The sequence below is a fragment of the Aulonocara sp. 'chitande type north' Nkhata Bay genome, linkage group LG3 (genome assembly GCF_057382095.1).
Source record: "Aulonocara sp. 'chitande type north' Nkhata Bay isolate Kocher_YH1m ecotype deep benthic linkage group LG3, A_spYH_male_GT1.1, whole genome shotgun sequence".
Taxonomy (NCBI): Eukaryota; Metazoa; Chordata; class Actinopteri; order Cichliformes; family Cichlidae; genus Aulonocara; species Aulonocara sp. 'chitande type north' Nkhata Bay.
The window spans coordinates 65408355-65434602 of NC_141346.1; the positions used below are offsets into that span (position 1 = coordinate 65408355).

General features: G+C 44.8%; 2 protein-coding genes across 4 annotated transcripts in view; one reads left to right on the forward strand and one right to left on the reverse strand.

The window, feature by feature from the left end:
- Positions 1-26248, forward strand: part of LOC147336613 (NACHT, LRR and PYD domains-containing protein 12-like) — a 62793-nt gene that overhangs the window by 32138 nt on the left and 4407 nt on the right. For all 3 annotated transcript variants that reach the window (XM_086285509.1, XM_086285511.1, XM_086285510.1), the window contains 2 exons: positions 132-308; positions 24470-24646. In XM_086285509.1, coding sequence (XP_086141635.1) covers positions 132-308; positions 24470-24646 — 354 coding nt within the window. The remainder of the gene's footprint in view (positions 1-131; positions 309-24469; positions 24647-26248) is intronic.
- On the reverse strand, positions 4441-5937 carry LOC147336615 (uncharacterized). The gene has a single exon (XM_086265441.1). The coding sequence runs from the start codon at positions 5935-5937 to the stop codon at positions 4441-4443; it is 1497 nt and encodes a 498-aa protein (XP_086121567.1).

Genomic DNA, 26248 nt, shown 5'->3' on the forward strand with positions numbered 1-26248 from the left:
CTGTTTGGAGTTTCCATTTTCTAAACTTCTACATTCTGAACCTTCTTCAGCTCTGAACAGATGATGAAACACTGAATGATTTCAAGCTCACACTTTGTCTAATAAACTTACATCTTTCATTCTTTATACAGATTGTGGGGCTGTGGTTTGTCAGAGATCAGCTGTGATTATCTGGCAGCAGCACTGAAGTCCAACCCCTCCCATCTGAGAGAGCTGGAGCTGAGCTCCAACAACAAGCTGCAGGATCCAGGAGTGAAGCATCTGTGTGGTTTCCTGGAGAGTCCAGGATGTGGACTTGAAACTCTGAGGTCAGTCAGCATGTTTTAGTTGTGCTGAGATGAATATGATGTGAAAGTTGTGCTGACACTAAACTGCAGACATCAGGCTGATATTATACTGATCCACACTGAGGATCTTCATGGTAAAGTCTGTTTTCTTCTTCTCTGGTTTAGTCCATTGACTGCAGCAGAACAATGTTCACATTTCAAACAGTGAGACTCAACGTATGGCCCGCGGCCCACACGCGGCCTGCCCACCTTTCCTGATTCAGAGAGAGGGGACCCTGATTAACTGTGTAGTGTTCTTCCTCACAGTTCTAAGTATCAGACACAACAATGAATAATCCACAGCTGACTGTCTTTAGCAGGTCAAAGGTCACGGCACACAGCAGACAGTGGGAAATATTATAATTCTGATCATTTATCAGCACATATCCATATGTATAAAAACAAAGCTGACACTGTGAGACTTGATCAGAGGTGTGATCATCACAGCAGAGGCCTTTGTGTCAAAGTCACTGAGGATCAAACAGAAACACATGAAGCAGATTTTCCTGTTCTGGCTTTTTATAGCAGATAACCTTCAAAATATTCTGCAGTCCATCAAAAACTGAAGCAAACCATGAATCAACATGTGAACATGAGCTGATGCTGCTGAAGGGAAGCAAAGTTACAGAGGTTTGATTACAGACACAGCTGAGAGTTTGTAATCTGTCATCATTTTAAAAGGTTTAAATTTCTTCAGTATTGAACAGCAGAAATGAGGCTTTGTTTTGGGAGGCCGACAGCAGTGAACACAACAGCAGACTGGTGCGTAATAAGCAGTGAATAATGCAGGAAACAGATTTTTGAAGGTAAACTGTTCTTGAAGTACACTGAGAGAGAGAGAGCTGTGCAGGAAGTAAACGTCAAAGTCAGAGAGAATTCATGACGATGTTCATCAAACGTAAAGCGTAGTTTGGATCTTCTGCTGCTGCTGGTTCAGTCAGTTTTGGTTGGAGACAGATGAAACCTGCAGCTTCAGGATCTGTGAGCTGTCCACTTTCAGCCCCGACGGCGTGTCCGTGTACGTGCCGTCGAGTGAACGATCCACGCTCTGTGTTTCCATCTTTGTGTGTTTAGCTGCTCTCATTTACTGTTTTATCTGTTTGCTTGTTGTTGAAATACTTTTGGGAGCTTTAACCTGAGATTCTGGCAAAATACATTTATATTAAAAATCGATTCAGGATTGAATGAATCAACATCGCTTTATTCAAATTAAAACCATTTAAATAGGAAAATCCATTTTTTTTACATCCGCCTCTAATGCTGGGTAATGTCAGCTGGTCCATGTGCAGCTGGCTGTGAGGCTCAGGGAGCGTCTACAAAGTGCAACACTGAAAGAACATCATCCATATATATTGAGTAATAACTGGACTCTCATACAGCAAGACTCAAATGCCTTTAAACATCAGCTTATCCTGCTGATCCAAGTCCAACACTGAGTTTGTAAAAACATGTTTGTCAATCATTTTGTTTGGTTTCTGAGGAAAATGATTCAATAACTTGCTGCTAATACACAACATTTCATCATATTTCCTCATAACCCTCTTTTGTCTGACCATTTGATCCCATTTGAATTTGCAATAAAGGATCCACAGAGTTTGGTGACAATAATGACAGTAGATGTTTGTGTGAAAGTGCTGGAAGCAAATGAGTGTGTGATGTTCTTTCAGTGTTGCACTTTGTAGACGCTCCCTGAGCACTGGTCTCACAGCCAGCTGCACATAGAGACCAGTGTTGTTAGTCCAGGTCAGAAGATGACTTGTTGGAATGAAAATGAGCTTGTCTGCTTTAATAATGTGACTGGAAAAAGGTGTTGTACTTCAAATACGTCCATTTCTTTCACACTTCACCTTTAAAAGTGAAGCCTTGTGGTTCCTGGAAGGAAAAACACGACTTTTTCAAGTCTTTGTCCTGTTTTTTTTTTTCATATATTTTTATTGAAATTTTTTATAGTACAATACAAACAAATGTTGAACACCCTCACATTCACACATCCATCCATACATCAAACATGCCCACATCACATTCAAATGTAGAAATGAGCATAGTTCTCACAGTAATACAAAAATACAATGGGTTAGGATAGACAAGATTTTCCCTTCCTTCCCTTCTTCTTTTCCTTCCTTTTCATAAATGTCCATCACCTCCACTCCCTAAAATATCCATATATGGCTTCCACATATTCACAAAGTCCCATTGTTTGCCCTTGGCAATATATTGTGGCGTGTTGGGGGAGTGGCTAGTTCTCTCCCATCACGCCTTGGGACTGCTGTTTGGATGTTCTTGTTTTATTGTTTATGGTTACACTACTTTTAACTGTTATCTTGAATGTTGTGTTTGTACTGCGGCTCAAAGGCACTTACAGTGTTGTTTTATAGAATGAATGCAACCATGGGTGAGTTCTGTTATGCTGTTGATGACCCTCGAAGCATAGTGTAGCATCAGTGTGTGTTGTAATAAAGAGCTCCCCCTACCAGCTTGGGGTTGAATAACAATCTCTCTCTGTGAGCTTCTTTGTAAAGATTCCTCTGCATGCCACATTGGTGTCAGAAGTGGGATTCCAAGAGCATGGCCACTATTCTGAAAGAGGAAGAGGAGCTGAGGAAGATTGAGGAGCTTATCACTCACCTGGAAGCAGTGAATGGAGCACAATCGAAGAAGCGGGGGGAGCCCCGGGCAGCAGCAAGCCAGCCAGGGGATGATCTGTGGGGCTTACCAGATGGAGCCTCACACCCCCGCCCACTGGGGAGCTGTCGGAGCCGCAAAGGCATGCTGCAGGCTCCAAGACCACGAGCGACCGGCCAGCCTCCACTCATGGTGATGCCTGGGAGCAGCACACCCTCATCGTTGGCAGCCGAGGGGAACAACGCCAACTGTCTCCAGGACCAAGTGCAGCCGCCACTGCCATCAGGGGCTCCTGTCCGGGGGAGCACAAAGCTGCCACGCTATAATGGGGAGGCACCTCCAGAGACCTACCTTATCCAGGTACAGCTGGCTGCTCAGCTAAACGGTTGGTCAACAGAGGAGACAGCTGTCCAAGTTGCCCTCGCCTTGGAAGGCAGGGCCCTGCAGATCCTCACAGATCTTCAGCCAGAAGAGCGTTTAAGTTGGCCTGCTGTTGCCAGAGCAATGCAGAGCAGGTTTGGCCTCCGTACACATGCAGATGATGCCCGAGATAAACTTGCTAGCCGCCCACGGAGACAAGAGGAGAGTCTGGGTGCTTATGCTGCTGACCTACGTCTTTAGACACGTAGAGGGTACCCTGCTTTTGATGCTGCAGCACAAGAAGAGCTTGCTCTCCAGGCTTTTGTCCGGGGTCTCCAGCCAAAAAGACTACAAGAGCACATCCGTCTGCATGCACCAGGAACCCTGGCGGCAGCTCTGAGGCCGAAAGAGTGGAGCATGTGCTCAGCCCAGGTGCACGCAGCCCTGGCATAAGTCACCAAGTGCGCCAAACAGACTACGAAAGGAGCGACCAGGAGGAGGAGGCCCGCCAAACCACCAACACACCACCCTGGCGATCTCGGCGAGGGAATAGGCGAGCAGGAGGCCAATCCAGGGGTAACTGCCATCGATGCGGAGAACCAGGCCACATCGCACACTACTGTCCAGCACCAAGCCCACAAAGCTTTCACAATTGCGGGTTGGCCGGCTTGGCCAGACACGGGGACTGTATCTGGACTGTGACCTTGCCGGCACCACCTGTAGAGCCCTGATAGACATTGGGTCCACGCTCTCCTTAGTACAGGCTGGAGTCCTCCCTGGTTCTGATGGCCCAATACCGCAGGGTTGGCAGCCTACTCAGCTCCACATCACCACAGTTACGGGGGAGCGTGCCAAAGCTAAGGGGGAAAGATCCCTCCCGGTGACTGTTGCTAACTGCACCGTGGACCACCAGTTCTGGCTAGCCAGCATCCAGGACCAATGCATCATTGGCCTGGACCTGCTAGACAAATGGGAGGCCACAGTGGACGTGTCCCGAGCAATCCTTTACTTGGGCACAGAGGCTGTGAAGCTCCACACCACAACGGAAGTCCCGCCGTCTGCCTCCACTTTTTCAGCCAGCGTCAGGAAGCCTGAGGACCTGTCGCCGCTGGCGGAGGAAGGGGCCTCCCCTTCACCAGCAGTACCGCAACTGTCTGCAGAGACCAAGCAAGCTGTCGAGGACTGTCAGGGGTAGACATTTGTTCATTATGCTTCTCAGACATGGAATAATACAAGCAATGAAAAGGCAAAATAGTAACATCACACTCAAAAGGGCCAACAGGCCTTTAATCACTAAGGATTTCCAGGAGCCACTCAGTAACCAGTCCCACCAGCCTTGCTTAACGGCTACGTAGTCCTGCTGCTGAGCGTCTCTCAATTGTTTCAGAACATTCAAAGCATTTGTCATGTTTAACGAATGTATATTGTCAGGTATGTAGGTGCAACATGTAGTGTTGAACAACACGCAGAGACCTCCTTTCTCTGCGAGAATAATGTCTAAAGCCACTCGGTGCTGCATGACAGTGATGCGGATTGCATCAATTTCTTCATTCTGTCCATGGTTAATGCGGGTGGAGGCATTCAAAAACAGTCCAAAACGATAGTCTAAAGTCTCTATTTGTAGTGCGTGCTTTCCTACTCCGATCCAGGGAAACAAAGCGTGTATTACCTTCTGGCCGTTGGTCCAGAGTTTGAAGTCATCTGGTACGTCAGAACCAAAGAATGGATCATGGGGCTTGAGGTCTATGTTGCGCTTAACTCTGGTGTTGCTGTGCACTGTTATCTTAAAGGTGTGGTCTGAGATGAAGATAGGTGCACAGCATCCTGACCAGGAAGGTGGTAGAATAAAGTATGCACGCTGTCCGCACAGCCATGCCATACCTTGTACCCAATAGGTACCATTTACACGTCGGTATCTGTTGACTGTTCCGTACTCCACTCCTCCATAGGTTGTGTTGCAGTTGCTGGTATGGCCCAGGGGGTGGCGTCCTTGCTCTGTTGCTTGGTAAAAGCACAGAGGATGCCGCTTCTCTTCTGGGGCCATAAAGACGGGGAATGGGACTGAAACATTTCTGTTCTTCACTGTCATGTCTACCCAAAATTTGTCGTCACAGGTTCCATCCTTCAGGCCTTCTGCCCACTGGTTTGAAGCTTCAATTCTGATTGCAGCATGTTGTCTTCCAATGCTGGCGAAACTTGCTGCACACTTGCTTTGCCAGTGATTTTTCATCATGCGACCATATATGGTTTGGTGGGCAGAAGTACTGGGCATATGAGAGCAGACATAACAGCCTTTTTCCTCTACTCTGTTGTGTATGTATCGATACCAGGCGTTGTTCATCCAAGGGTGAACGTGGTCTTGAGTCATCTCAGAGAGGTGGGAATTGTCGTGAGTCCACCTCTTAGGTCGGGGAATAGTTGGTTCTGTCCTGTGGGTTCCGCTGGGCCTCAACCAGAAGAGCGTCGTCATCAAGAGGACGGCCATCAGACAGAATATGCGGCACATGAGTCGTTTTCGTTTGAAGTCACAAGCACCCAAGCACAACAGCTTTGGGGCTGGGGCTGGTGCTGGTGTTGGTTCTGGAGCTGGTTCCTCTTCTGGATTCATCAGGTTGTTTTCCTCAGTCATCTTGTTGAGTTTTTATTCAGGCGTCCCTGGTGTTGTTATTAGTTCTTCTCTTTGGTGGGATAGGTCACTCTTTTATTATGTGTCTGTTCTTCAGGATGACCTGGCGCACCTAAACTTCTGGTGAGTAGACTACCAGCGAAGTGAAGAGGCGGGATATACCCAATCAGCCCTTCCTCCACCGGTAGATCACCTGGACTACCGAAAGTGTTTTTTGACGCTGAGCCGTCTACAAAAACATTGGTGAAACTAGACTTTGGAGAACTGTGTATGTCAGTGCGAGGTTTTGTTTCTTCCTCTAATTTCTTAATACAACAATGTTGTTCTCCATCTTTAGGGGTCGGGAGAAGTGTGCTTGGGTTCAGTTGGCCACACTTCTCTATGGTTATGTGTGATTGCGAAAGCAAGATCCCTACATATGAAAGCTGCCTGGCATGTGTACATGTTTGCAATGCTATTTTTAAATCAGTGAAGGCTTTTTCTGCTTCTGGGGTCCACTGTATTTTGTCTTTTAATGCTAGGTCTTTTCCATAAATTAGGTTCTGTAGTGGCTGGGCCAGCAGTGCATACTCTGGGATCCAGCACCTACAGAAATTGCACAGACCTAAATAACTCATCATTTGCTGTTTAGTTATTGGTTTTGCTGCATTTTGGACTGCTGTCTTTCTGCTCTCTAGTAGGGTGCGGCCTTGGCCTGTTAGCTGATGTCCTAAATAGATGACTTTATCACTCCACAGTTGTAACTTGTGTTGTGATACTTTGTGGCCTTGTTCTGCCAGATGTTGCAGAACCGTCATTGTGTTTTCTTTACAATCATCTTGTGTATGGCCTGTAATCAATATGTCATCTACATACAGCAGAAATTTCCCTGGAGCAGGGAGAGAGCAAAGTGACATTGATTTCTTTAGAGCTTCTGCATACAGTGTTGGGCTATTTTGAAATCCTTGTGGTAGCCTGGTGTATGTGTATTTTTCATTATCAAAAGTAAATCCAAATAGATTCTGTGAATCTTGGTGTAAGGGAACAGAGAAAAATGCATTTGAGAGGTCAATCACCGAGAACCATTGTTCTTTTGGTGTCACTTGGTTCAAGATGGTATGTGGGTTAGCAACCACTGGAGGTATTTGCTCTGTTACCTCATTTATTGCTCTTAGATCATGAACTAGGCGATATTTTCCTGTATTGGCCTTTTTTACTGGAAAAATTGGTGTATTACACGTGGCTTTATTAGTTTTCACGAGAATACCTGCTTTCTGCATGTCTGCTATTACTGGCCTAATTCCTTCCCTTGCTTCTGCACTCAGGGGATATTGTGGTTTCACAGGCCTATATGTGGTTGTAGTTTTTACCACTACTGGGTCTGCTCCTTTAATTAGGCCGACATCTGTGGGTCCTTGAGACCATAATGTCTGTGGTAGCTTTTCTAATTCAGGGTGTGTCTCAGATGTTAACACTTGTCATTCATCTTGTTCTGCTGTGGCTAAATGTGTAGCTGGTGTGGATGTCACCGGCCAACACAAAGTATATCTCATGCAGTTTGTTCTTCGGCCTTTTTGCAACCATCACACTCTGTTTTGTCATATCTGTCTGTTTCTACAGATCTCAGCACTGTACCTGAGTCCTGCCAAGCTGTTTGATCATTGCGTGCCACAGATACGTGTGGATTAGGCATTTTATTCATGCGCTGCGTCTGTCTGTAACACTGAGCATACTGCGTTGCCACTCTGTGTCACATACAGAGGCTGTAGGACTAGTTTTTGTGGTCCCAGTCTGTGTACTTGTTGATCATAAATCTTGTCTGGGCCTGGGATTTGTTTATACCACAGGGTGTTGTGGTATTTTGCTGGGTCTTGCCTGCATGAATGTTCAGGTAAGTACATATTAGCCTTGGCCTCCAGAGGTTCAAGTTTTGGTAAGTCTAGAGTCCAATAATAATTAGGCTCACCTATCCCTTCACAAGCAAAAATGTCTTCAGTTTGTCTCTGACTGTCAGAGAGTAAGAGTCTGGCTTGCATGCCACTTTCTTCAGGGATGACTCCTATTTTTAGTTTTGTCAAAGCATCTCTTCCTAACAGGTTCACAGGGCATGATGGGTCATAAATGCACTGATTTTTGCAGCCACGGCCACTATCTCTATGTGACATAAAAAGGGGATCGGTTAGATGCTGTTTTGTCACATGTCCTGAGGCTGATTTCACAATTATAGTATCTTTTGAGAATGTTACATTTGGGACTTTCTCATTTAGTACTGTCTTGCACGCTCCCGTATCGCAAAGCATTTTCAGCGCCACACCGTTGACATGTATTACAACTGTTGGCTTGGCCTCTGATCCCAGCAGCAGTTGTTCTACATTGTAAATTTCCGCTTCATCTGCTTCACCTCCTTCCTCTCGTGCTAGTCATTCATCACATCGCCTACATCTGTCATCATCACTTTCCTGCTCTTGAACTACACTCCTGCAGTCTCGAGCAAAGTGCCCGTTTTTTCCACAATTATAACATCTCATGTCCCTTTTGTCCTTTTTTTGTCCTGCCCTTTGCTTTCCCTTACGTTGCTTGTAACCTGTTGTGTATCTTTGTTGTCCTGAGAAAGCTATAAAGCCTGTCTCTGGATCAACCGTGAAAACACCTGGTTTTTCCTTCTGTTTTTGAACTTTCACTGCATGGTCTGCGTATTGCAGAGCGTCGGGAAAAGTGCCTGTATTTTGAGTAACCCAATGTTTATCTACATGTGTTCTTATTTTGGGCAGCAGGCCATTCAGAAAGGCATTTTTTAATTGTTGTTGAAAAGCAGACTGTTGATCGGGATCATGATTCAGTCCTGAGTTTTGCCTGAAAACTGGGCGTAAGCGATCCAAATAGTCTGATGCTGTCTCTCCCTCCTTTTGTTTGCATTCTCCTATTTTTCCATAATCTGGCCTTGGAGCTAAATTTATTTCTATTCTGCCATATAAGTCATTTAGTTCTTGTTCTAATTCAGCAGTATCTGGTCCCAGTAGATCACCGTTTTGGGTGTCTCCTGTGAATTGACCTTTTACTCTTGGAAAACGTAGACCTAATAAATCTTGAAGTACCTGTAGCATTTCATGTCCATTCAAACCCCAACCGCGACGAATCAACTCTACTGCGTCTCGCCATGGCTGAAAACCTTCGTTAAGGGGTGGGACATCTTTTAGCACATTTTCTCTATCTTTATGGGACCAAGGTCTGAATGCATATATTAAAGGTTCTCCGTCGATTGGTATAGCCCCTGTCTGATCAGCAGGACCACTGGGCTGCCCAAATCTAGGATTTGATAATGCAAACATTGGAAACTGTCCAACAGTTCCAGGATTATGTTTGGTCATTAGACTTAGGTGATGTTTTGCATCTGCATATGGATCTGCGAGGAAAGGGTTGTGAGGAGAAGCAACAGGAAGTGGTAACGTAGGAGTGGGTGCAGCTGCTGCTGCTGTGAGCGGTGCAGGCTGAGGTGGATAAGGAGGGTTTTTTTTTATCTTTTTCTGCAGTTTTCTGTTTATCTTTATTTTCTTGTTTTTGGGTGCGTTTAGCAATGCGTTTATCATTTTCTGTCATCCACGCTTTGAAAAGGTGCCATTCTGCTAAACGTTTTGCTTTTTACTTCTGACCTTTTTCCTCATATAGCTCCTTTTGCAAAGCGGCTTTTAAAGCATTTATTGAATCAGGGGTGCATTTGCCTTGCCAAGCTGGACAATATATTTTATGTGGATTTCTCCACCTTTTTGCACTGACTATTCCTGCATTTGAACAGTTTTTTTCTAACCACTCTTCATCTGCTGTTAATTTTACTTTCGTTTTAGAGTTACCCATTTTAAACTAATTACGTCAGAACTGTGACACCTTCTCTGGCACAAAGGAGCGGGCAGGTGACCAATAACAGGCTTCTACTCTCCCACTATTTGAGAGAGCGGTTATTGATTTTACGTGATGACGCACAACCTTAGATTCCCACTCCAACCAGTTCGTGAGTGTACACAGGAAAACAGTTTGAGGAGCGGTTCGACCGCGTATTGGGTCGTAAATGACAACTCACTCCTCTTTGTTGACACAAACAGAGCGCGCTTTTATAATTTTTATTGAGATTTTCCGTATTTTTATTGTGCAACCTTCTACCTGTTCCGTTGCCGCCACTCCCAGAGCCACCAGAACTTGTTTCGTTACAGCTGCTTTCCCAGAGCAACCGGAACTTTTAATAGCGATTTCTAGAATTTCGCTCTTGCCTGTTGTCTCTAAATCCCTTCTGGATTGAGATCTGTTGGCGCTAACCAGGTTTACACACTATTTTAGAGGAAAATCTCAATATCAACGTATTTTAACGCTAAATGGAATGCAGTGTTTCATATTCACCTTACTGTGGCGCTGCGTTTTGGATCCGGCACATCAGGTCCTGGCGCCGTGGGGCCTCGCTGACCGGAGATCGAATTCACGCTCCCGGATTTTCCTCTTTACTGTGCACAGATTTTTTTCCAGCAGGCGATCACGACGTCAAAATCCGATGAAAACCGTCTGTGGAAAACTAGACGTTAAAAATAACAGTCAGTTCTCCGGCTACGAAGGACCAATTAAATGTCAGGGGTAGACATTTGTTCAAACACAAGCAAGATCAATAAGACACTGCAGACCGACTCAGAAAGTATAAGAACGTGCGCACGGGTGGATGTCTCTGAGAAACACACACACCGAGAGCAAGCTGCTTGCTTTATTTATAAGCCAAAATGGGTTACATAGTACTTCCTCTTTTAACAGAAAGGGGAGAGTTTAAGCATTATCTCAGCTATCTAACCTCTGCACACATTCACTAAAAATAACAACACAGAAGTATATCATGCTTATCTGACATCACAGACACTGAAGTAAAGAATGCATCATTATATCATGTTGTGTCAAACATCTCAGACACTGAAGTAAGGAATGCATTATGTTCTCTTTAACAATAAGCTTGGTTATGTGAAAATATATGAACACTCGGTTATAAGGCACACTTGATTATATTGTATTTGAATATAAAGCACATTTGATTATACTTGATCATATTGCATAATAAAAATCCTCTATCAAGGACCTATACCAGGGGACTTCCGGTGTCATGGTGGCGAGAGTAGCAGCATAAACAGGAGCTCCTGCATCGATAGCTAAACTAATCCGCAATTCAAGAACATAATTCATTAAAAGCGACTTTCCCTTCAAGGATAATGAGCGGAGATAAGAATAAGAAGGGACGAGCCCCGGGCCGAAGCTTAGAAACGCAACTTGAGAGTAAGACATATGAAACACGCTCCGAGCAAGAGGGCGAGAAGATGGCGGCGGCCGCAACATCAGCGCTAGGCCCCGTCAGACAGGTGGTGAGTGAAGTAGTGGCGGAGGGCATGCAAGACCTTAAGGCGGAGATGAAGAAGGAGCTATCGCTCGTGAGAACAAGTTTGAAAGAGGACACGAAAGCCCAAATGAGCGAGTTAACACACGAGATAAATCAACAGGTTACCGCCGCCACAAGCAGGATCGAGGAGGTAAGGAAATGTCTGGAAGAAATGGAAAGAAACATGGTAGGGAAGGAGAAATGGGACAATGGAGTGAGGGATGCCATTGTTCAGCTGCTGGATAATCAGAGGCAGCTCCAAGAGAAGGTTACGGATTTGGAGGGGCGCTCACGCCGTAATAACATACGGATATATGGCATCCCTGATAACATAGAAGGCACCTCCATGCTAAGGTATGTGGAAAGCATGATGATATCGGAGTTGGGGGACGGTGTGGACTTGGGCAGCGAGAAGAACCTAGGGATAGAGAGAGCTCACCGGGCGCTGGGAGTGCAGCCGCCGCCGGGGGCGCCCCCCCGATCAACGGTGGTGCGCTTCTTAAAGTTCAATATTAAAGAACAACTCCTACGCGCTGCATGGAAGAAGCCGGTATATATAAAGGAGAAATGGATTTTCTTTGATCACGACTATGCCGAAAACATACAAATGAAGAGAAAAGAGTATGGCCCGGTTAAAAAAGTACTTAAAGAAAACGCCATCCGGTTCCAGACCCCGCTTGCTAAAATGCGGGTTCATTTTGACTCGGGAATGGTCCTATACAATACCGCGGAGGAAGCTGCGGCGGATCTAAGAAGACGCGGATACACGGTGGGACCGGTGGCCACAAGAAAGCCCAAAGGCATTACGGCGGAGATGATCAGCAGTATGCTACCGATGAGCGTGGTTGGGCCGCGGCGCGCCGGGAATACAGCTGATCTACGCGGGAGCGCACGGGAAAAGCTGAAGGTTTTCCAGCGCACGGAGGACGTCGGTACGGAGGAGTAACACCTGCGCCCCACCCGCCTCGTTTCGCTGTTAAGATGACACGTCGATCCCCCTTTGATCATAGAGTGGTGAGGGTCCGATGCAGGTGACTCACATGTTTTTTGTTTTTGTTTTTTAGTTCCCCTTTTTCTTTTAAAATAGGGAACGAGAGGGGCCCCACACTGTGGCATTTCCCCCAGACTGAGAGGAGAGAAAAAAAAAAAACCTCTCTTATGGAAGACCTGGTTTATTTGGTTAAGACAAGTTCTGTCTTTGTTCATGTGTGTTTATTATGTGTTCTGAGGGCTGGGAGTATTGTTATGTTGGTGCAGGAAAATAAGTTGGAAATACATAGAACATATGCGGTATTATAAGGTATTGTCTTTGAATGTAAATGGTATAAAGAATCCCATTAAGAGGAGTAAGATTGTTTCGAAGCTAAAAAGGGAAAAAATTGATATTGCATTTCTAAAAGAAACGCATCTATCAATGGAAAAACATGAGAAGTGGAAGAGGATGGGATTCAAAAATATTTATTATGCCTCACATAGATCTGGCAAAAAAAGAGGAGTGGCCATTCTGATACCGAACAGGGTTGGTTTTGAGTTTACTGGAGAACATAAAGATAAAGAGGGAAGATTTGTGTTGGTGAAAGGGAAAATGGAACGGGAAGACGTCACGCTGTGTAATATATATGCACCCCCTGGTAGTAGTACAGGGTTCTTTAAGGAGATATTTAGTCTTGTTGCCGCAGAAAGTGTTGGTACATGTATATGTGCAGGAGATTTTAACTTACTTCTCCATCTAAAATGGGATACAACTAGCCGAGACCGGAGGGGAACTAAATTAGAGAAACAAGTAAAAACAATGTTATCTGAATTGGGGCTTATAGATATATGGAGATATTTACACAAACATGAATGCAAATTTACATTTTATTCAGCGAGACATGATATGTACTCGAGGATTGATTATTTTTTTACTTTTAGTAAAGATCTCCACAGAGTGAAGGATTGTATAATAGGACAGAGAGATTTATCTGATCATTCGGGACTAACTATGAAGATTGGGTTTAAAGCTAGCCCCAAAAACACCTTATGGAGGCTTAACATAGGTCTGTTAAATAATGACTCGTTTAAAAGAGAAATGGGACAGGAGTTAAAAACATATTTAGAACTCAATGACAATGGAACAGTTAATCCTACAATTTTATGGGATGCGGCTAAGGCATACCTTAGGGGTAAAATTATTGCGAAATGTGCAGTCCTAAAGAAGGTGAGAGCAAAAAAGCTGACAGATTTACAGGAAAATTTGGAAAAATTGGAACAACTGCACACCGTTACAAGGTGCCCCCAGGTATTGGATCAGATGAGGCCGGTTAAACAGGAGATCCACAAAATTTTAAGTGAAGAAATTGAAAAAAAATTAAAATATAATAGACAACGGTGGTATGAGGCAAGACCCAAAGCTGCTAGGCTATTATCATGGAGACTCAGGAGGCAACAACAGGAGAACACTATTCATAAAGTTCGAAATTTAAAAACAAATAAGATAACTAATAAACTTGAAGAAATTCAGAGAGCATTTGAAGAATATTACGCTGAGCTATATACACAACCGGATAAAGCGGATGAGCATAGGATTCAGAATTTCTTATCCAGCCTAGATCTACCATTTATAGGTAAGCTGCAGAATGAAAAACTTATAAGAGAAATATCAGCAGAAGAGATTAACATTGGGATCTCAAAACTCAAGACTTTTAAAGCCCCAGGATGTGATGGATTTCCACCAGAGTGGTATAGGCAGATGAGGGAACCCTTAATCCCGCTACTAAAGGCCTCTTTTAATTACTCTCTGAGTGGGGGGGCGCTCCCACCATCGTGGCGGGAGGCGTATATCTCTGTCATACCAAAAGGAGGGAAGGATAAAACTGACCCCAGAGGTTATAGACCTATTAGCGTGTTAAATATAGACTATAAACTATTTGCCGCGATTTTGGCTAGGAGGTTGAGTACAATGATGCCCATGCTGATAGAGGAGGATCAAACAGGCTTCATTGGTAACAGACAAACACACGATAATATCAGAAGGGCCATTCATATTATTGACCAGATAGAGGATCAAAGTTAATGGAAGCCTCTCAAATCGGATAACACTACAACGTGGCTGCAGGCAGGGCTGCCCGTTGAGCCCACTGCTCTTTAACCTTTTCATTGAGCCGTTGGCTCAATGCATCAGAGAAGATACTCGATTGGAGGGGGTTACAACGGGGAATGTGGAAAATAAAATCTGCTTGTATGCAGACGATGTGCTGGTAGCGCTAGGAAACCCGGAAGAGGGAATTCCTCTGCTTATGGAAACACTGGAAGAATATGGCAGACTGTCTGGTTATAGACTGAACATTCAAAAAACTCAAATCTTGACATTCTTCTTTAACCCCTCAAGACAATTGGTAGCAAGATATAGATTCGGATGGCATCAATCTCAAATGGAGTATTTGGGGATCCTGCTGACAAAAGACCCTGCATTGTTATATGAAGTTAATTATAATCGGGTGAACAAGAAGATATATGAAGATCTGGAGAGGTGGGGTCTGCTCCCCCTCGATCTGGGCAGCAGAATTAGAGCGATAAAGATAAATATCCTCCCAAAGCTGCTATATTTGTTTGCAGCACTTCCAGTTGAGGTTCCAGCAAAACAATTTAGGGAGTGGGATATGCATTGCTCAAGATTCATATGGGGAAACAAAAGGCCGAGAGTGAAATATGCAACAATGCAGCTGCCTGGTGAGCGGGGGGGCATGGCTCTACCGTGCTTTGAGGATTACTATCTGGCAGCCCAGATCAGACCTCTAGTGTGCTGGTGTAACTCTAAGTTTGAGGCAAAATGGAAGGACATTGAGCTTTCCTTGATGGATTTCCCAATACAGTCTGTTCTGGGGTCCCTTGAGAGTTTACCACAGGCATATCAGATGCAAAATTTATGTGTAAGTTTTTCCCTGAAAAAATGGGCAGATGTGATTAAAATTTTTGGTCTTAATAGGGAAATAGGGTTGCTGGGATGGCCAGCGTATCTCCCACGCTTCCTTCCAGCATTGTTAGACCATAAATTCAGGGAGTGGTCCAGGCATGGAATCACTGCAATCTGTAAGATAGTTAAGCATGGGGAGCTGATCAATTTTGAGGACATGTGTCAGATTTACGAGATCGGCAGGGAAGATTTTTATCGTTACTTACAGGTTCGGAGCTTCTTCCGGAAGGAAATTAGAATGCTTGACGCAGATGCTAGTGGGGTGATCCGAATATTTGTGGATGCTTATGGTGAGAACATTATAAGAGGTACTATAGGCAAAATATACAGAAGTTTTACAGCCATGAAAAAGACCTCAACAAGATATGTCAGTCATCGATGGGAAAAAGAAGCAGGTATAACTATCTCAGAGGAAGATTGGTTGCGGATGTGGAAGAATGTGTTATCTACCACCAATTCTTTAACATGGCGAGATTTTGGATGGAAGAATTTAATTAGATTCTTCATCACACCAAAGCAGAAATCCAAAATAAGTGGTTCAGGCGCTTCATGCTGGAGGGAGTGCGGGGAGGTCGCTGCAGGTTGCTTCCATGTCTTCTGGTCATGCCCTAAACTGAAGACCTTTTGGGAAGAGATTAAACAAATGGTGATGGATGTGCTAGGAGTAACACTGGACTTCTCCTTTAGTACCATGTACCTTGGGAATATACCTGAGGATATAAATAACAGAGACTCATACTTACTGAAAATAATTATGGTTGTATGCAAAAAGGCAATTACTAAGTGTTGGTTACAGACAAGCCCCCCCACACGGAAGCTGGTCATAGACATTATTAACACAATTCATCATATGGAACTGATTACCCTCTCACTGCGGCTACAGAAGGAGAAAGGAGAGAGACTTTGGGAACGATGGGATTGTTATACGTCAAAAGACTAGAAACTGATACCTCTGTGATGCAGAGGGACAACTGCGAATTTGTTTGAATGGAGCATGCACCTGTGTAATATGTAGTATGTGTAAGTAAAACAAGGTGTTGTGTATTTTGGAATATGCGAACATATGTGACTGTGTTGGTTTCCCTTGCCCTCTTTAGTTCTGTATGTAAAATAAGATGAAAATCAATAAAGAGAAAGTATTAAAAAAAAAAAGGACCTATACCAGAGGAGCTGCGAGGGTCTCCAGGCTGATCAGCGACGGCAGCTGCGAGAGATACTAGACTTGTTTGCCGACATCTTTGCAGCCAAGGATGAGGACTGCATGCAAACCAGCCTGGTACAACACGACATTGACACTGGGGATGCACGGCCCATCCGCCTCCACCCTCATCGCCTTCCCCTTGCCAAGCGTGCCGCAGCAGAGCAGAAGATCAGGGAAATGGCAGAGGCGGGCATCATCGAACCCTCAAACAGCCCCTGGGCAGCCCCGGCTGTACTGGTTCAGAAAAAGGATGGTACCTGGCGGTTTTGTGTCGACTATCGTCTACTCAACAGCATCACACGCAAGGACTCCTACCCATTGCCCCGGATCGACGATGCCCTCGACGACATTGCTGGGTCCTGCTGGTTCAGTTCCCTCGATTTGCGCAGTGGCTACTGGCAGGTGGAGCTGACGCCAGAGGCCCGCCCAAAGACTGCTTTCTCCATTGGCCAGGGACTGTGGCAGTTTAAGGTGATGCCCTTCGGCCTCTGCAATGCCCCAGCCACATTCGAGCGCTTAATGGAGAGGGTTCTGGCTGACATCACCCGCGACCGCTGTGTGGTCTACCTGGATGACCTCCTCGTCCACGCGACAGACTTCGAGAAAGCCTTGGCTAACCTGACTGCTGTTTTCCACGCTATCCGCCAGGCTGGCCTTCGCCTCCACCCCAAAAGGTGCCATCTCTTCCGAAAGGAGACGACCTTCTTGGGTCACGTTGTGAGCGGAGCAGGGGTTTCCACTGACCCTGCGAAGGTGGCCGCTGTGAAAGACTGGCCCATTCCGGGCAACACTGCTGAGTTGCGGAGTTTCCTTGGCCTGGCATCATACTACCGGCGTTTCGTCAAGGACTTTGCTACCACTGCAAGCCCCCTGCACTGGTTCACACAGAAGGGCCGGGAGTTCCATTGGAGTGAGGACAGTGCCGTGGCATTTGATCGGCTCCGATCTGCACTGGTTGAGGCACCGGTGCTAGCCTACCCAGACCTGCAGCTCCCTTTTGTTGTGGACACCGATGCCAGCAACACAGGGGTGGGGGCTGTACTGTCGCAGGAAGGCCCTGAGGGGGAGCGGGTCATCTCCTACTACAGCCATTCCCTCAGCAGACCGGAGAGGAACTATTGTGTCACCCGTCGAGAGCTGCTGGCCATCATCCTGGGTCTCCGCCATTTCAGACCCTACCTCTACGGGAAGAAGTTCCTCCTGCGCACAGACCATGCGTCCCTCACTTGGCTGCTCAGCTTTAAAGAACCGGAGGGACAGCTAGCCCGGTGGTTGGAGACGTTGCAAGATTGCCACTTTGAGGTCCGTCACCGGGCAGGACGTCTCCACACCAATGCAGATGCCCTCTCCCGACGCCCTTGTGAGGAAAAACAGTGCAAGTACTGCCAACGCTTGGAGGACCGGGAGGGCATGACTTCAGTGATCGCGTCACCACAGGGCAGCCCTGAGAATGACTCTGTTCCAGGTGGGCATTGTAGCAGTCTTCAGGACCAGTCCGCCGCAGGGGATACTGAGGGTCTGGAAGCCATGGATCCCCAACAGCTGCAACATGACCAGAACCAGGACCCTGCCCTTTCCCAGGTTCAGTGTTGGATTGGAGCCGGTCAGAGACCATCATGGCCAGAGGTATCTGCACTGGACCTCGAGACCAAGGCTCTCTACTCCCAATGGGCCAACCTCACAAACCGAAACGGCCTCCTCTATCGCCGCTGGCATGCTCCTGGGGGTCACCGTGAGGTCTTCCAGCTTGTGGTACCTCAACAGTTGCGGTCCAGGGTGCTCCAGCTGGTTCATGGTGCAGCGGGGGCAGGACACTTTGGAGTTACCAAGACTCTGCGGCGACTCCGGTCTTGGTTCTACTGGCCCGGGTGTCGCCAGGACGTAGAGCTCTATGTCCATCGGTGTGATGCCTGCACGGCTCAGAAAGGGCCTTCCCAACGCTCTCATGCCCCCTTGCAGCAATATCAGGTGGGGGCTCCCATGGAGCGGGTTGGTGTGGACATCCTGGGACCCTTCCCCACCACTGACCAGGGGAACCGCTACGTCCTGGTTGCCATGGACTACTTCACTAAGTGGCCTGAGGCCTATGCAGTCCCTGACCAGAGTGCTGTTACCACTGCTGAGCGTCTGGTCAACGAGATGTTCTGCCGGTTCGGGGTACCAGAGGAACTGCACAGCGACCAGCGCCGGAATTTTGAGGCTGCAGTGTTCAAGGAGGTCTGTCAGCGGCTGGGTATCAGGAAGACCCGGACAACGCCACTGCACCCCCAAAGCGATGGGTTGGTGGAACGCTTCAACCGCACCCTGGCCACCCAGCTTGCTATCCTGACCTCCCACCAGCAGCGTGACTGGGATCAACACCTTCCCCTGGTCCTAATGGCCTACCATTCTGCAGTCCAGGAGTCTACTAAGTGCACTCCAGCGGCCTTGATGTTCGGTCATGAGCTTCGTACCCCAGTGGACTTGGTGTTTTGATCTCCCCCCGGGCAGGAAGTGTGCGGGGACCCCGGGTTGGACTACCTCCACAACCTCCTCGCCCGGCTCCGAGAGGTGCATCAGTTGACCAGGCAGGCTCTCCGAGATGCAGGCTCCCGGCAAAAGCGAGCTTATGATACCCGCTGCAAGGGGGAAGGACTTTCGCCCGGTCAGCATGTGTGGGTCTACAGCCCGGAGAGGAAGAAAGGGCTTTCTCCCAAACTGATGAGCCAGTGGGTTGGACCCTGCACTGTTCTTGAGAGGCTGTCTGACGTGGTCTACAGGGTGCGGCTGGTCAAACGGAACAGGGTGGTCGTACTCCATCGCGATCGCCTGGCACCCTATCAGCCCTTGAGTCCATCCAGGGAGACGTCAGGATCCCAGCTTCAACTGCAGGCCCCCAACCTGGCCTCGGAGGCAGATGGGGGACCCACGGAACGTCCTCAACGAAGCCGTCGCCTTCCCCAACACCTCAGAGACTTTGCTATGGACATGCCGGTTGCTGGGGACAGCTAACCACTTAGGTGGGGGCTGTGTGGCGTGTTGGGGGAGTGGCTAGTTCTCTCCCATCATGCCTTGGGACTGCTGTTTGGATGTTCTTGTTTTGTTGTTTATGGTTACACTACTTTTAACTGTTATCTTGAATGTTGTGTTTGTACTGCGGTTCAAAGGCACTTACAGTGTTGTTTTATAGAATGAATGCAACCATGGGTGAGTTCTGTTATGCTGTTGATGACCCTCAAAGCACAGTGTAGCATCAGTGTGTGTTGTAATAAAGAGCTCCCCCTACCAGCTTGGGGTTGAATAACAATCTCTCTCTGTGAGCTTCTTTGTAAAGATTCCTCTGCATGCCACAATATGTTAGTCTTTCCAGGCCTAGAGAGACTGCAATTTCCTTCTTCCAAAGTCCCATGGAGGGAGCATCCATACTCTTCCAACATAGCGCAATGGCTCTTCTGGCTTGAAGTAGTCCATAGTCCAGTAATTTAGTTTTTTTTCCTGATTGCTTAAATTCCCTTGGATATATTCCAAGTACACAGAGTTTTCCTTTTAAAGGGATTTTTTCCTTAAACACTTCGGACAGATATTTGATAACATCTTTCCAAAAGTCCTGGATTTTAGGACACTCCCATAGACAATGAAGAAGAGTTCCTTTTTCAACTAGACATTTAGTACAGATATCCGGAATATCATTGGACATATGATGAAGCTTGACAGGTGTTATATAGGTTCTCATGAGCCATTTATATTGCAGTAGTTTAAAGCGTGTGTTTATTGTTTGTTTTTGTGCTTTTAAGCAAGCCTGGTTCCAGTCATTTTCATCTATGTCCTCTTGGATCTCCCTTCTCCAAGCATCCAGTTTATCTGCTGCTGAGTCTTTGGAGGAAAGCATCAGTAAATTATAATATATAGAGAGAAAACCTTTCCCTTTTGTATTCTTAACACATACCTCCTCTATTTTTGTCAATGGTGGAAGTTCAGCAATCCTTTGCAGTTTCGATGACAAACAGTTTTTCAATTGTAAATATTTAAATAAGTGTTTTGGGGGTATTAAATATTTTTTACACAACTGATCAAATGTGAGCAGCATGCCATCTGCATATAGGTCTTTAATTTTTTGAATGCCTTTATTTTTCCATATTTTAAATTCTCCATCACTTTTACCAGGCGTGAACTTTTCATTTCCCCAAATAGGGGTAAATTGCAAAAGCGATGGAGGATCGCCCACATATTTATGAGCTGCATGCCAAATTATAATTGTATTTTTCAAGAAAGGGTTCCTTGTATTTTTTTTTAATGTCTTAGTGTCTGAAGAATATAGAAAAGTGTGTAAGGGAAGATCTGGAACAGATTTTTGCTCGATGTCAACCCAGGCTGGAGGTGTTGTTGGGCAGAAATAATGGGCGGCTGATGTTAGTTGGGCAGCCATATAATACCATCTGAGGTTGGGGACTTGGAGACCTCCTCTTTCATAGGGCAAGTAAAGTAGTTGTAAGCGGAGCCTTGCCTTCTTATTATTCCAAATAAATTGGTTAAATAGTTTAAACTGTCAAAAATGAAGTTGGTAGAGGCAACGGAAGTGTTTGGAAGTAATATAAAAATTTGGGTAAAATTGTCATTTTTAGGATATTTATCCGGCCTATCATAGATACAGGCAGGTTTGTCCAACGGTTTAGCATTTCCGTGACCTCTTCTACAAGGGGATCATAATTTATTGAGGTTATGTCCTTGAGGCTTGGGGCGATCCTAATGCCTAAATATTTAAAGCCTGTTGTAGTTGTTTTAAATGGGGTGGCCACCACAGGGCTTCTTCTTTCTTTTTCATTAAGAAACATTAATTCTGATTCAGAATTGTTAATTTTGTATCCTGAAAATTCTACAAATGTTTTTATTAATGTTACTAAATTAGGGATACTATCTTTCAGATTAGTCAAAAAAATATAATATCATCTGCAAATAAAGAAATTAGATGGTTTCTTCCTCCAATTCTTGTCCCTGATGTTCCTGCATTTGCTCTCACAGCTATGGCCAGAGGTTCTATTGCTAACACAAAGAGAATTGGTGACAGAGGGCAGCCCTGCCTGGTTGATCGCTGTAAATTAAATGGTTTTGATACGTTATTATTAGTTAAAACTTGTGCTGCTGGATGTGTATACAATAATCGGATCCATTTCAGGAATGTTTCACCTAGTCCATATCTAGGGAGCACTTGTAAGAGATAATTCCATTCTATTCTATCGAAGGCTTTGCACGCATCTAGTGATAGCAGTGCAGTGTCCTCCCTATTGTTTTTCTCATAAAGTACATTGAGGACACGTCTTATATTATGATAGCCTTGTCTCGTTTTAACAAAACCTTGTTGATCGTCTGTTATCAAATTAGGCACACATTTATCTAGTCTTCTAGAGAGTGCTTTACACAAAATCTTCGTATCACATCCCATAAGACTAATTCCCCTATAAGAGGAGCATTCAGTCGGAGGCTTATTTGGCTTCAATAAAAGGGTTATTGTAGCTAATCTCAGTGAGTCTTGGAGTATTCCGGACTTATATGACTCCTCATACATGTTAAGAAGTGGCAGTATTAATTTATTTTTAAATGTTTTATAGAATTCCATTGGAAGTCCATCAGGACCAGGCGTTTTACCGCTATTCAGGTCGTCTATGGCTTCTGACAGGTCTTTTATTGTTAAAGGACTATCAAGAGCTGTTTTATCCTCTTCTGAGAGGGTTTGAAATTTTAACTGATCAAGAAATGCATCTTGTGTTTCTCTGTTTCCCGTATATTCAGATTGGTATAAAGATTGATAAAATTTATTTTTAAAGGGTCTGTTGTTATAATACCCAATTTGGACTTTATGTGGGTGATGGCCTTTTCTGCTTGCATCTTTTTTTATCCTCCAGGCCAATAATTTTCCTGCCTTCTCTCCTTGGTCATAAAATAATTGTTTGGTCCACATTAAACTTTTTGCCACTTTCTCTGCTGTTAATTTATCATACCTGGCTCTTAGAATAGTCAGATTGTTTAGTTTAGTGGGATCATTGCTCTGGTAAAATTCTGTTTCATTAGATTAAATTTCCCTTTCTAATGATTTTAATTCTTGGTTATATTGCTTACTCTTGTTGCTACTGTAGCTTATAATTTCCCCTCTTATGTAAGCTTTAAATGCTTCCCACCTAATACTAGCTGTGGTTTCATCTTTATTTATTTGAAAATATTGATCAATGCAAGTTTCTATAAATTTGACAAATGATGGGTCCTTTAACAAAAATGTTTGCATCCTTCATCGCTTTACACCTTGATCAACTTCGCCCAATCTAACTGATAGACATACTGCTGCGTGATCACAAATCACAATACTGTTATACCAATAGTTCTCAACACAAGGTAGTAACTCTGTAGAGATAAGAAAGTAGTCTAGACTTTGATACGAACTAGAATAACATGAAAATTCCCTGTTATTTGGATTCCTTGTTCTCCAGACCTCATTTAATCTCAAATCTTTCATATAGTTAAAAAGTATTTTTCTAGTCTGGGTATGAGTAGTGTCAGTTTGAGACGACCTATCCAGGTTAGGGTCCAGGGCGCAATTGAAGTCCCCTCCTATGATATAAAGGCCCTCCAAGGTTGATATTGTGAGAAATAGATTTTCATAGAAGGATGGGTTATCCTCGTTGGGGCCATAGATATTTATCAGGTTTATTTCTAACATGGAGATACGGCCCTGCACAATTACATATCTCCCGTTTGGATCTGTAATCACCCTCGTAGTTTGAAATGGGATTGACTTATGTATAAGAGTAATGACTCCTCTGGCATGTCTAGTAAAAGAAGAGAAATATACCTGACCCTGCCATCTTTTGGTTAATAAATGTATCTCTGATGCAGTAAGATGAGATTCCTGTAGGAAAATAATTCTAGAGTTAAAATGTTTTAGTCGGTTTAATACTTGTTTCAGTTTAGCTAACTTCCGTATCCCCCTAACGTTCCAGGTCGTAATCTTAACGTTCAAAATGTTTGCTTTAGTTGTCCTCTCCATAAAATATTGTCAGACTGTTCACTTAAATAAACAAAGTAAAGGAAAAATTGAAGAAGCAGGTTTGCACATACATTCACACACTCACACATACCAGATAAAGAACTTGTAAACAATTTCTGATTGAACATTTGCATTTCCTTGTTGGAAATGTCTCCCCCCTCCCGTGAACAAATTATTTGGAGGGCGTTAATCCACATCACTGAGGAGTAACTAGTCGACGCGACCTCTCCAAAACCCCATAAATCAGACAGGCTCCAAATCATCTGTTTTGGCTTCAAGAAGTGCGATTCGTTTGAAAGCCGAGTTCAGTGACGTTTCTGTTTTCTCAAGTGTGCTTTCAACTTCGGCAATGCGGGCTTCGGCCTCTTCGATATGGGCCCCCTGGTTCAATATGTCTTGCTTTACCTCCGAGACTTTACCCTCCAGTGCAGTCACTGCGCTCGCCATCCCAGTCAGTCTTATATCGATGCTGTCCAACTTGGCTCCAAAATCCGACCGGAGTGATTTGAGTTCATCCAACTTCGGCTATGCTAGCCATGTTAGCATCTGTGTCGGACGTTGATGGTATAGCGCCTATCTTGTGTCTTCGGGTAAAGATGTCATACTGTTTCACAGATGAAGCTTTTGACATGTCAGTGCCGTATATTCCAGACCACACTAACAGCATATACAAGGGTTTTTTTTATAGAAAGTTTGTACACTGTCCTGAGAGCGAGCCCGCTAAGCTGCCATCTTAATGCTTGGCCACGTGACCCCCTTTGTCCTGTTTTTATGATAAATGTACGACTTTAATGTGAAACATTCAGAGTTTTTTCTCTTGTTGTGTTTGTTTGAAGCTGCTTCCTGTTGGCTTCAGCTGTTTGGAGTTTCCATTTTCTAAACTTCTACATTCTGAACCTTCTTCAGCTCTGAACAGATGATGAAACACTGAATGATTTCAAGCTCACACTTTGTCTAATAAACTTACATCTTTCATTCTTTATACAGATTGTGGGGCTGTGGTTTGTCAGAGATCAGCTGTGATTATCTGGCAGCAGCACTGAAGTCCAACCCCTCCCATCTGAGAGAGCTGGAGCTGAGCTCCAACAACAAGCTGCAGGATCCAGGAGTGAAGCATCTGTGTGGTTTCCTGGAGAGTCCAGGATGTGGACTTGAAACTCTGAGGTCAGTCAGCATGTTTTAGTTGTGCTGAGATGAATATGATGTGAAAGCTGTGCTGACACTAAACTGCAGACATCAGGCTGATATTATACTGATCCACACTGAGGATCTTCATGGTAAAGTCTGTTTTCTTCTTCTCTGGTTTAGTCCATTGACTGCAGCAGAACAATGTTCACATTTCAAACCTTCAAAGAAGAAGAAAAATCCTCCACTGGATAATTCACTGTGAAACTCTCAAACTCTTCATTCCACCTTAAAGTCTGTCTGACACTGAAATCCAAAGCAAAATGTGCGTTTGCTTTACAGACAGCAGTCCAACACAAACATACACACATCATCCAAAACACAGTCCAACATCCAAATCTCCTCCACTGCCAGCATGAATGATGGGAAAGAGAAGGAGGAACACTCTGACATTCAGGGTTAGAATGAGTTTCATGAAGCAGACTGTGAAGATCAAAGCTGCATTAGAAAGCTTACATGAATGAATGAGTGGACAGAAGTGGACAGAGATCATCTGAAGCACTTCAAAGGCTTTAAATCAGCACATTTCTCTTTATTCTTTATCAACTCTGTTAGTTTCTCTCAGTTTTCTGTGGAATGAAGCTAACAGCAGGCTAATAAGATGCTGACCAATAGGTTTCTATTAAAGGTTGTAATTTGTATATGAAAAAGTTCATTGGACTGTGGGAGAACATCCAACCTCCACAGAAAGGCCAACAAGCTTCAACCTACAACCTTCTTGCTTTAAGGCGCTAGTGCGAACCACTTTTCCCCATTTCAGCCCAAATCCTGCATCTTCCTGTTTCTGACTCCAGGCCAGCTCCACTAACACTTTCTCATCAGACACTGCCACCTAGTGGAGGAAGTCTTAGTTCCATTTGAAGCTTCAGATTACAGTTAGTTCCTTTACAAAGAGGTGGAGGTGGTGGGGCCACAGCACCATCATCACTGAGTGCCATAGGACACTTAACCTTTGTTTCCATATGCTGGGAACTTCCTGTTGTTCCAAGGAGGACTGGAAAATGTGTGAAAACCTCCCAGTCAGTTCCTCACAGCACATTTCAATCATTTCCCTCCCACAGCATCAGGACCAGGGCTTTTTCTCTCTTTGGTCCCACTAAGAGATTTCCACACAAACACCTCATCAGTGGGACTCTCAGAGCTACCAGCCCTTTGCTACAATCACAAAGCTCTTCATTGAAATCAATGATATCAAAGCTGGAATCCAATGAGTCCAAGTCTTCTGCTGATTCAGCATCACATTCATCTTTGCTCCTTGTCCTGCATCCCCACCATGGACTTCATTCCTTTCCAAGCCAGCCTTGAGTGTCCTTTATTCAGCTCATCCTCTGCTTTACTCTTACACCTGATTTTAGCTGCTTTATCTCTCTTTCAACAAGTTTCTGTGCCTCAATCTTTTTCTTCTCTCCCTCATAACAAGACAGCTTCTTCTGCCTGAAAACATGTTGGAGTGATTTACTAATCCAGGGCTGCTTATTGGGGAAAATACTTCCTGTTTTCAAAGTAATCCCCATTTTTCCCAGAAAGAAATGTAAGTAGAAATCGATGATCTAAGTGAGAACATGAGCCTTTAAAAAGTCC